Below are 12226 nucleotides of genomic sequence, written 5' to 3'. Positions count from 1 at the left end.
TTAAAAACAAAACAGGATAATAAAGTCAATTTAATAAAAAAAAGAAGAAGAATGGAGATTAATATACAAAAAGAAAATCAAATAGTAAGTAATTGAGCAACGAGGTGTCTGTCACATAATAATTAGTAGATCTATTTACTAATACATACTTATGAAACTACAAAAGTTAATTTTCCATACATCATAGTTTAGGTATTAATGCTATTAAAGCAAAATTAGCTATATAATGAAAAAGACGCTTAGAGACGTGAAACAAATAAAAGAATTTTTTTTTAAAGCAACGTTAACGTGTTGAGTGCCCAGGAGAAAAATCTTACCATTTTCTAAAGGTCTAATTTTACCAAATATGGCAAATATAAGAATCATTTCATGGCATTATTCTTGACTTGTGCTAATTTCCCCGATTTCATACATTTATCATAAAGCATTCGACGGAAACAAACAATTTATGTGGAAGATCGGATAAAAAATATTTAGAAGAATTTTTCATATTTTAAATCCTTTAAAAAAAAAAAAGAGAAAAAGTGTGCACACAGAAACGCAACAAAATGAAAACATAGTACGAGAAATTAGATTAAGAATTGGAAACTGGGTCTCTTTCCTTCTTCAATATCTTCTCAAGATTCCATTGATTACCACAAAGAAAGCAGAAAATTAAACTGGGCATAACCCAAATCTATTATAAGAGCAAGTTTTAAAATGTGTGTGGTGTTTCAAGGGCAGAGAGTGGATGGTAAAAGGAACCCAAAATGGAGACCATTTTACCAGTACAAAATAATTATCGATTAAATAGAGATTGTATAAATAATAGTAAATACTAAAAGCAAGAAACATAAATTACAGAAATAAATTGAGCGATTTGCTAAAATTAAAATTTTGAATTTTGATTGAGAATAGAAAAAAGTTGTAGAATAGAAGTACCTGCAACCCACCAGCTGAAGAAGAATGAGAAACTGATTTTGAGGTTGTGATTTTGTTTTTGGAAATTAATCAAAATAGAGAAGATGACAAAGGGAAAGTGAAGATGTGCGAAGAAGATGGAGCACCAGATTGAAAACAAGGGTGCACAAATGAACAGTAAACTCATCATAGCAGCAAAATGATTCATAGTGTCCCGGCTCTTCAATCAATTGAATGAGAAGTTGGAAAATAGCATATGGTGTACAGGGCAATAAACAAAATTTCAAGAGTGGCAGAGATTATGCATTCAGAAAGCTATATACCTTAAGATTGATGATCAAGATATCATCTGCACTAGGACTGGGCAAATCTCCCGAATCGAATCGATCGAATCGAACCGAAATCGAATCGAACCGAACCCGACGGTTTTTGTCAAATTAAATACCCGAACGGGTATCTGAATTGAGAACCGACGGGTACGGTTCGATTCTCGGTTCTAAACCAAGAACCGAATAAGAACCGAATCTTTCTAATTTTTTTTTATATTGAGTAAATCAAATTATTTTAATTTTAATTTTTACTAAATAAATTAACAATTTCTAAATCCAAATTTTTGACCCAATAATTTATTTCATTTCTAATTTTTTAATTTTTGACCCAATTACCCATGTTATTGTTTCATTTCTTAGCCCAACAAGATCCAATCTACTAAATAACCCTAAACACTTACACTAAAGTGCATAACGTTGTCTCGACTCTCGTACTCACTCTCGCAGCCTCGCTAATATTCCAAAATCAATATAATCGTCGGTCGACACTGTGACCTCCGATCGAAGTTGTGACCTCCGTCGACCGAAACTTTGACCGTAGCGATCATTTGAACAAGATAGTTTACTAGTATCTAACATTCCAAAATCATTGAATGTATCATTAGTTGTATTTATATAATGTTGTTATAAATATTAAAAAAATTAATTATAGTACAGAATCGAACGGAACCAAACCCGAACAGTTCCATAATTATATTTGGACCCGACGGTTCCATTTACTAGATACCCGAAAATTTTGGTTCGGTTCGATTCTAAAGAGAACCAAACCGAACCGACCCACGCCCACCCCTATCTGCCACAATCTGCACTTGAGCTCCAATTTGACCAGTTAAGCTGTGAGTGTCCAAATTCACTATGCTAATATTAACTCCACGAAATAAGAATTCTGTAAAGGCCAAGCAAACACAACATAAGCCCAGTATGATAATGAATAGTTTTCTAGGAAAATGCATGTGTGAAAGAACAAATTTCTATAGTTCCCTGTGAACATTGAAACTGAAGGAAAGAGAGACTATATTACCTTTCTAGGATCATTCGTTAGTGTATTTAGTATATCCTCTTATCCATCCCTACCAGCAACAACGTGAAGAAGTGTTGAATTTCCCGGCCCTATAACATTAGGTCTCAATTAAAAATCCCATCATATTGAACAAGGATGCACATCCATTCTAAAACATACGAAGAAACCATGATTGTCTACAAAACTTTAAATTTTACTAAAATAGTTTATCTTCCAATGAGAAAATTAATCATAAAAGGAACAAATCAATTTAAATATGATTAATCAAGGGCATTAATATACTCAAGAAATGTTTGCTAACTGTAATAGGAACAAAACAAATCGAAGATGATCAATCGAGAGTGTTAATATACTCCAACAGTGGCTAAGGAACCTTCTTTTGAAGAAGGTGACTTTACTTGCTAATGTTGCTCTCGAACTACTTTATTTGAACCTATGAGAGCCCCAGAGCAACTAAAAACAATTCTAGCTTGAAGACATAGGCGCTAGTCAAAGATGTACCACTATTGTCGTCATCCTCATCACTATCACTATTTTGGTGAGAGTGATAAATAACATCTACTATGGTTCAATGATTGAATTTAGCACCTCTATCCAGTTTATGGATTGAGTTTCTCTCGTGTCCTGTCATACTTCTAGGAGGTCGAACATTTGCTGCCGAACCAAATGCTTGTAAAAAGAGAGATTAATCAAATTGTGAATAATTCCCGATTTAAAGCAATTTGAAAATTGTATTAAGATAGATTGGACATTTATGTAGAAAATTAATAAAAGTATGGGCACATTTACTTAAATACATTTCATTTCATAGGAACCATTAATCAAATGACCAAAGTGCTTGCAAAACGTACGAATGTCAGTTGCCTGTAGTATTTTTTAAAAATTACAATATATTGTGGTGGAAGCAAATATCTGTTGAAGGGACAGACTATGGAGTGGATCATGTTAATGCCAGAAATTTGGAATCCTATTGGTTCTCTCCAGAGTGAAAGAAAAGTAGCTCAAAGATAAATTCCTCCTCGAAAAATATTCTAACAGTAGATAACAGCATTAATTACTCAAAAAAATAAGAATATCCTGTGAATGAAATTAGTTCCTATAGTTTTTACGAAGAGGACCACATCATATGTTGGTCTTTATCAGAAAGGATTGATGTAACAAATATATCCAAGTTACAATGTCTATCAATAAATAGTGCCAGTAAAATTAAAAAAATAATAATAAAAAAAAAAACTTTTATTAAAAACTATTCGTGCAGATATTGCATCTACATTTTATTGTTTCATTCAATTGTCTCTCCATCATACCTTTTTTCTGTGTTTTAGTATAATGAAAAATTGAAAGACAATTAAAGCAGTACACTGCAAGTGACATTCCATTCATAATACCACAACATTTTTGGTTACACAGATTGGTCTGAGACTCTACAAAATAGTGAAATCCCAGAATATATAACATGGAGGGCATATTAATACAACCAGCAGAGTTGTCGTAACAATTATCCTCCAAATATTTACGAGAGAAGCCAGAAAATGAGGGAATGAAATTACGGTAAATATAAACTCAGATAAGCAGTCTCTATCAGAGGCTGAAAGGATTGCGCAGACTGGAAATCTAAGTGATGCACGGGATCTACTGAGAACAAGGAGTCCCCTTCAAATTTCTTGATTGTGAATCCCGATCTGATTTCGGTGTTGAGAAATCAAGTCTTGTAGCCTCGCAATAGATAGATTTTGAGTTAGAAGGAATATTCTGGTGTAATCTGCTGGAATATTGACCTACTTAAATAGATTTTGAGCCAACTTGGAGCCATGCGTGGCAAATCTAGAACAGTAAAATGTGCTTTTCAAAATTTCTCCCTGACTCTTGTATTTAACCACGGCATAACTGGGGGAAGGGGTGTAGACATTGCTGTTGAAGCCCTTGGAAGAGTGCAGACTTTTTCACAGTGTGTAAATAGTGTCCGAGATGGAGGAAAAGCTGTAATGATTGGCCTTACACTCTCTGGTGCTAAAAGAGAGGTAGATATAAACCATTTGGTTCGTAGACAGATATGTATTGTCCTTCTTCCATTTAATTTACTGTCTTTCTTGCTAAATATTGAATAGGGGTGTACTGTGGTCCAAATGATCTTCAACATAAAGCAGCTGACTTTCTTTCACCCCTGAATTCTTTTGATACTGATGGTGCAGATTAAAGTGATTGGCTCTTATGGAGGAAGGGCAAGACAAGACCTTCCAAAGTTAATCAAATTGGCAGAAAGTGGCATTTTTAATCTTGATGTAGCTGTTTCAGAAAAACGAAAATTCGAGGAGGCAGGACAAGTATACAAGGACCTTGATCGTGGACGTATTGTTGGTCGTGCTGTAGTTGAGATCATGTAATTTGTATGTTGGAGATAATTTGTCCTTTCAAACCTCCGGTGATCTAGTGTTCGATTTTCTTAGAACATTTGGTGAGAATGTGTCTAAAATAATCTCACTTGACTGAAAAGAACATTTTCTTATACCAAAATGAAGACTCTCTAAATTGTGTTTAAACATTATTTCGTGTTAATTTCTCTGTTCTTCGTTTTTGCAATTTTAAAAGCGACTAAAGGGTGCAATCGCACAAGTCAGTTGGAAACTCGAGCATTGGCCCATCCCAACCCATTTCCCTCGTGTACGTTAGTTTTTCTCTTTGCAACATACGGAGCAATGCTAAAAAATATGATAAATGATCTTTTTCCAAAACCTGAACTAATTAATGAATGTCATTTACAAGGATCGAGAGTATTGCATATTGTGCCATCAGGTGGGCCTCAATATGAAAAATCCCATGCAATGATGACCTTTTGCATCCAAAATTTCAGTCACATCAAAAATGGGTAAACCCTTCATCAGAGGATAATAAGAATTCGCTACTCCTGAACCCACTTAACGAAGCGATCATCTCAACTGTAAAGAAACCATCTATTAACCTGCTCTCTCCTTTCAGCCGGTAAATAGTTCTCTGTGTACTACGCCCATTAAATCTAGCTGGGAAGATGACATTTAGAGTTCTTTCCACTTGTTTACATACTTAAGGTAGGCAAATGCAGGATTTTCCCTATGTGGGGCACGAAAGCGAGTTGACCTCCTAAGCACAGCATCTTCTTCCATTGCAATCCTGTGAGCAGCCTCCTTTGATCTTTTCTGAAGTTCCAAGCTGCAGAAATGAATTTAAGATGCATTCCAAGTTGTATCAGAATCAATTTCCCAAGCAAAGTCATTAGAAGCATCAAGCAAAGCACAGCAGTTGCATATAAAAATCATTGCTCGAGGAGTTTTGGATATTATTGGCTAATTAGAAGTTAATAAAGAAACACAATTCCAGCTCATTCTTCCAAGGTAGGAAAAAGGGACATTCTCCAGGATTGAAGTATAGACCTGTTCTTCAGTAAAAATAGAGCTTCTATGGCTAAAGTTTATAAAGTTCATTTACAAGCAAATAGGTTTAAAGTAAATAATATTTTATCGGTTAAGCTGGAAATAAGCAAGTTAGTGACTTTAATAGCAAGGCAATGGTTTCAAAATAAAACTTGTGCTTAAATTAAAACCATCGAAATATCATCTGCATTGTGCAATGATAATTCCCAATTGAGGGTGTAAATAACTTCTGATGGCAGAGAGAAAGACATTTATTTACAAAATTCCACCCAATTACATGACAGAAAAATTCAACAGGAGATAAGTTTCAACAGAACATATCAATCAATAACCAAAATTCAGAGCAAAAGGCAACAATATTCTTCTTGTTTTACAATATCATACCACGTTTAAAATTAAAGATCTACAGCCAACCAAGCGTATGGAAAACATAATTGCTTACTCTTCGCCAGGGCCAGGACACAAGTTTAGTATTTCGTTTAGCGATCAATAAGGCTCATTTTGCTAGCCTGGCGTTTTAGGGTCATGAGTAGATAGACTAGCTACTCTGGTCTGTAAGGAGACTTTCCTACGACTTTCCTACTGATATGGCATGGAATGTTGTTAGGGAATTCCATCCAAACGAGCTAGACTACTTAGATCTCATTTTCTTTTGAGAAATAGTTGCACATGTAGGCAAAACCTGCATTTTAAGTTCGTTAGAGTGACTATTGATCAACATAAAATTTTTATAAGCTCCTGTCACGGGGCACTGAGAGGAGCTATATCAATGGTCCTATTAATATTGTCCATTCTTTCCTTTCCCTTCTTGTCCTAAGCGAAAGAGACAAGTGATTATAAGTCATTACAACTATCTTGTCCATCATTTGCATAATAAAGACTACTATCCCAATGCTAAGAAATAATTTGTGCAAGGTGACGTAAAAAATGTAGGTTAAGCATATATATGGACGTGAAAGAATTGAAGTTGTTCCCTACCCACCTGAATATGATTATGATGATCCAATTTCCCCACCTTTTCCTACGACAATGATTATCACGAAAAGGAGCTATGGTGTTTTTATATACATGATTGAAATGTACTATTTATATTTTGATTTTGATTCCACATTAACATGACCTCTTTATTGGATATCTACTAAGATATCTATCATTTACTTTCTAGTTTCTTCACAATGGTACTTAATCTTGAGGGGGGCTTAAGATTTTCGATTTTTTTCGAATGTAAATTCCCATTCTCATTTGTGAGACTAAAAAGGTATCGACAAAATGTTGAATGTAGCAATGTACCACATTTTACTAACGAATATCCTTCAAAAAATTGAGGATACCAATTAACCTGTCTAACAGTACCATTTGCATCGAGTTTGTGGGGTTGGCACTTCAACAATTGGTGTCTTAAGTTCAGAGATTAAGATAGACTTTACTAAGTTAATGAACTATAAATCTTATCGAGACTTCAGTTGTGTCAAAATATTCTGTTAGTTTTGAACTACTCCATTTGTTAAGTATACAATGCCATTGACTTTTTGAGTGACTAGCTCCATAGCATTGCTAATTTAAATTTGTGGTTTTGGTCAAAATCCACTCATCTCAAGAGACTGATGAAGTTTTTATGTTACTTGGTACTTCGAATGTTTGATTTGTTTTTCCTACATCCAAACTAGTGTGAAATGCTATTAAGCGTGTAATATGACAATAATCAAATTTTCGTAATTAAATTTCTCTTAATGAAGAGGACATTACAATAATATTTCAACGATTTTATCGGATACTCACTCCAAGGATATATTGCCTGCCACAAATTCGGAGATTAGATTTAGCTAAGCAAAAAAACTAAACAAACATTATGAATCTCAGTATTCGGAATCCATAATGATGCAATCTTATTTGTAAACGAAGCTCCAACTGCCTGATTTTGTTAAGGAAATGGGAGACGTCTTCAAAATAAGATGCACATTTATAAATCCCGGTCTTTTTTCAATTTCTGTTCATGGAGAGCAATATAATGTTCTAAGAACATCATGTAGTGTAATAGTGAACTCTTGCCACAATTTTGACCTGTGGTGTTATACATGATCAGTGAAAGTGCATGACGAAGAAAACTAAGATTGAGTGGTGAGTGCATTTTGTTGCACGTAGAGAATGGATATTATTTGCAATTGCAGATTAAGTTTTGAAGTGTACTAACATCTTTTATAGAAATTAAGTTACGTATGAGCAATGAACTACGTGTACCCATCACTATAGTACCTAAAATCTTTATGGTGACAAGTGCACGATAGTAACCTACCTCCATCTTGAATAATATTTGGGCCACACACCCAAGAAAATGGAGATTTCTATGAGAAGGACAATTTAGACTTTTCGAATGCCATTTCACATTTTTTATTAAATTATGAATCGTGTTTTTCTTTTTTGCACCGGCAAAAGGATTTTCCATCAACTTATTCATATTTTGAAAAATTAGAATGCAACATGAATTTCGATGTATCCTTTGGTTTAGTATAGCACTTCTCTCCCACTCAAGCTAACATTATGTCCTTGCGATATTTAAAATCCATTTGTTCTCAAACTCATTTCCAATTACATTCTCAATAAAATAATTTTACGTATGGAATCATGATTTTTTTCTACTTTTTAACTATACATTCACCAAAAAGTTACTTTTCATAAAAACCATTTTTAAAAAATTCACACCAAATTGGCTTTACTATGGTTTCACACATATTAATGTATTTGCAAGGTGTACATATGAAACAAATAAAAGAATATATATTTGCTCGAGCTTTAGATTAAATGTAGTGGTAATAATGTGGGTGTGAAATGACGTAGTGGTTGGTAAAAAATGCCAGAAAAGGTTAAAGTTGATCTCATTATTAGATTTAATTCAATATACTGGCCGCGTGTGACCTATTAGTTGGTAACAAACATTAAGAGAGGGATAAGGTTGGTGGATGCAGGCAAGGCGACAAACGTAGATTTAGTCATTTCACGTAATTAGTAGGTATATAGGATAGCACAAGATCTCACTTTATCAGATATGGTTGTAATTGTTATAGGCAACAAGAATGCCTAAATCCATATTTTAAACATGGAATTCTCTGAAGCACTTATGTTCTCATTTAATAAACTAAATCTATATTAAATCTATATAAATGAATGGACAAAAAATTGACTCAAAATCCCTATTTTGTATATTTAATGTTCATTTGTCATGATTATCAATCAAAATTAATTCTTTGTTTGATTTTGATTATTTGATAACCACTTCTTTCCCTCGCTCATTAAAAAAAAAAAAAAATTATTTTTCATAATTTTACTCTTTAACAACACAAAAATAATGATAATAATAATAGTAATAATAAATAAATAAATAAATAAAATTAAAGAATCTCCTCTCAAAAATTTTTATCCAACAAACACAAACTAATTAATCACCTAGTAATCAATTCCATAATCAAGGATTATTTAGTCAATTCACACAACTCATTAATTTCCCCACTGATAGATCAAAATTTAATTAATTAATAATTAAAGAAGTTGAATTCCATTGACAAAACCAAAATTCCTATAAAACCCTCGCTCCCAAACATCTTCAGCCGTTCTGGAATGAAAAACGGGAAACCATTCGAAGTTGAATTCCATTGACAAAACCAAAATTCCTGTTCAAAGCCCTCGCTCCCAAACATCTTCAGCCGTTCTTCTATGTGGAATGAAAGACCGGAAACCATTCGTCTGGAGAATCTGGACTCTACAGTCGGTGCCGTCCCTTGCTGATTTCATCCCTTCTTCAACAGTTTAACTTGCCGGCAATTGAAATTTGGAAAGGAATTTCTTCTGGCTGACTAATTTCCCTTCCCTGACCCGGTAATCCACCTCTTCAGTCTTGATATTGGCCGGCGATTGGAGCGGCTCAGCGGCGGTGAAGTGCTGCCATTTAGTTTCAGCCGCCATCTGCCTCCCTCCATTGGACCATTTCCACTACTGTCTACCAATTTATCTTGTGATTTCTACTCAACTTATTCATCAACAAAATTGGAGGCAGTATCTGATTTTATGTGTGAAAACGGCCGCATTGTTGTGAATGATATAATTTCAAAATTTCAACTCAACTCCTTGTAATTTATTTGTTTTTTCGAAGTTGTTAGCCTGCTACTAATTGTGATGGAGTTCACCGGAGAATGGAAATCCCTCTGGCCCATATCCTTCGCCTTCTCTCCCCCACTCCTCCGTTCAAACCAAACCCCCAATGCACCTCTTGGCCCAATAATTTTTACCCCAAGTCTCAACACGCCCATCAATGTACTGCTAGAATCCCCGTCTCTGGCCCCGAGACTCCCCCTTCCATACCCACAACTTCCGCTCTCAAGATTCCTCCAAAAGTACTGTTCTACACCTTCCACCGCTGCCTCTATTTCCTCTCTTTTTGGTCCTCAACTCCCTGACTACTCAACCCACTTTAGTAATTTCAATGCCCTCCAACTACTCAGAATCCCGAACAAGAATTTAATTATTGTGTTTTTCCCCACTGGTGAGAATTATAATCAAGTGGGGTTTACGTTACTGTCATTAAAAGATTCCAAATTGAGTGTCACTTCGACAAGGGAAAATTTTTTCACGGTGGCGAAAGGTAGCTGCATAAACCATCACCGGATTACAAGGTTGTTGGTAAACCCAGTTAGCGTCGAAGATATGTCTTTAGTTGTGAGTAATGATTATAACAGTAATAGTGTTACAATGGTTGGGTTTTTGATGGTTTGCACCGAGTATTCTGTTTATTGGTATAGAGTTTGTATTAATAGTGGAGTTAAAGGGACCAAATATTGTTCTGTTAATTTGGATTACGCAGGGTGTACCGATTCTAAGACATTCAAGGGTAAAGCAGTTGTGAGTGCGTGTTGGAGTCCGCATTTGAAGGAAGAGTGTTTAGTGTTGTTGGATAATGGTGACTTGTTGATGTTTGATATTAATGAATCTTGCATAAGAAAGGGCAATCTGGGGCTTTTAGGGAGTGCAAGGAATAGAACTTTAGAGAAGAAGCTGCGAGTCTTACTCAGCAATAAGGTGAGAGTAGAGAAGGATGAAAGTGGTAGTGGGGAGTGGTTTGGATGTGACTTTAGTTGGCATCCAAGGATATTTATTGTTGCCCATTCTGATGCGATATTCTTGGTTGATCTGAGCTGTGCAGGGAATTGCAATGTGAATTGTGTGCTGAAGGTTGAGATGTTGTCTAACGTGAACAATGATGGGTTTGTGGCACTCTCGAGGGTGGGTTATGATGCTTTCTGCTTCACCGTATCTACAAAACACTTGTTGCTTCTTTGTGATGTACGGAAACCAATGATACCGTTGTTGCGTTGGGTACACGGTCTTGGTAATCCACAGTACATGACTGTTCTTAGATTGTCAGAGTTAAGGTCGAACTCAAAAGTTGATGATTACGAGTGTGTGTCTGAATCAGGTTATTGCATATTGCTGGGATCTTTCTGGGACTGTGAGTTTAGTCTTTTCTGTTTTGGGTCCAAAATTAATAGAACCAATTCTGTCTCTTCTAAAAATTTGAAGTTCTGCAACTCGTATTATGCATGGGGACTCCCTACAGAGATTTCATTGTCAGGCTATAATTGTAATTGTGGCAGCTGTTTTCTAAGAGAGGAGTTCTCAAAAAGTGCTCTCCCAGATTGGATTGACTGGAGGCAGAAAATACAGGTAGTAATGGGGTGTGGCATTCTTGATGCAGATTTTTTGCTGAGTTGTCTAGACCTAATAGTTTTCGTGGGTTTGTGTTAATTAGGTTAACATCATCAGGGAAGCTAGAAGCTCAGCAGTACCATGCAGAATGGGAATCTGTAAATTATTCTGAAATAGTTCATAAGACATGCGCTCATCGTGCAGATAATCTTTTGTATGATATTGATGACGCAGAATATAAATTAGAAAAGAAATTTCAGCACCTGAAGTTTGACTGCCTCAATGCCTATTTGGAAGACAATCTAGCCAAATACATTGTTGAACGAAGAGAAAATGTGAAAGAGAGTAGTGAAGATGTCCCACAAAGATGTAATGTTGCATCAAAATCCAACTTCCATCAAGAAATCTGTCATAAGCTGAAGGCCTTTAGGCTTCCTAGATTAAGGTCATCCCTGGCATTTTCTGATGTTATAGAAGATATTAGCTTACCAACCAGCGTAAATGAGATTGCTTTGAGAAGTACTTGGGCTAGCTTACCTACAAATCTCTTGCAATTGGCTTTCTGCACCTACTCAGAATTCCTCATGGATCTTGAGAAGCATAAGGAACCTTTAGAGTTCCTTGATATTCCCGATAAACTTCAACTCCTGCCCTTTCCTTTCCGAAAGCCATCACGCCGTAGCAATAAATGGTCTGATAAAGTTCAGCCTTCTGATGCTCTTGTAGGTCCAGTTCTTCCCCATCATCTTTTGACTATACTTCATAAACTCTGCATGGAAGAACTTAAAAAGGAAAGACAGACTTACCTGGAAGAAACAGAAGCATTCTCTATCAATGCTGAACGCAGACTTCAATATAAGAAAGTAATGGAGGTT

At 35.4% G+C, this 12226-nt stretch overlaps 1 protein-coding gene and 1 pseudogene across 1 annotated transcript; both read left to right on the top strand.

Moving 5' to 3' along the window:
• The first annotated feature begins 4046 nt into the window (after positions 1-4046).
• On the top strand, positions 4047-4653 carry LOC111366440 (S-(hydroxymethyl)mycothiol dehydrogenase-like). Its single transcript, XM_022987198.1, has 2 exons — positions 4047-4301; positions 4443-4653. The coding sequence occupies exons 1-2, from the start codon at positions 4062-4064 to the stop codon at positions 4632-4634; spliced, it is 432 nt and encodes a 143-aa protein (XP_022842966.1). The 5' UTR covers positions 4047-4061; the 3' UTR covers positions 4635-4653.
• Positions 4654-9203: 4550 nt separating this feature from the next.
• LOC111366590 overlaps positions 9204-12226 on the top strand; it is a 15496-nt pseudogene continuing 12473 nt past the window's right edge.

This window comes from Olea europaea, chromosome 18 (assembly GCF_002742605.1).
Source record: "Olea europaea var. sylvestris chromosome 18, O_europaea_v1, whole genome shotgun sequence".
NCBI classification, from domain to species: Eukaryota; Viridiplantae; Streptophyta; class Magnoliopsida; order Lamiales; family Oleaceae; genus Olea; species Olea europaea.
The sequence above is the reverse complement of the archived record's forward strand: the minus strand, read 5'-3'. Positions and strand labels throughout refer to the sequence as shown.

Coding starts and splice junctions, on each gene's coding strand:
- LOC111366440 (XM_022987198.1), top strand. CDS start 4,062: ATGCGTGGCAAATCTAGAACAGTAAAATGTGCTTTTCAAAATTTCTCC. Junction 4,302..4,442: donor ACCATTTGGTTCGTAGACAG/ATATGTATTGTC, acceptor CTGATGGTGCAG/ATTAAAGTGATTGGCTCTTA.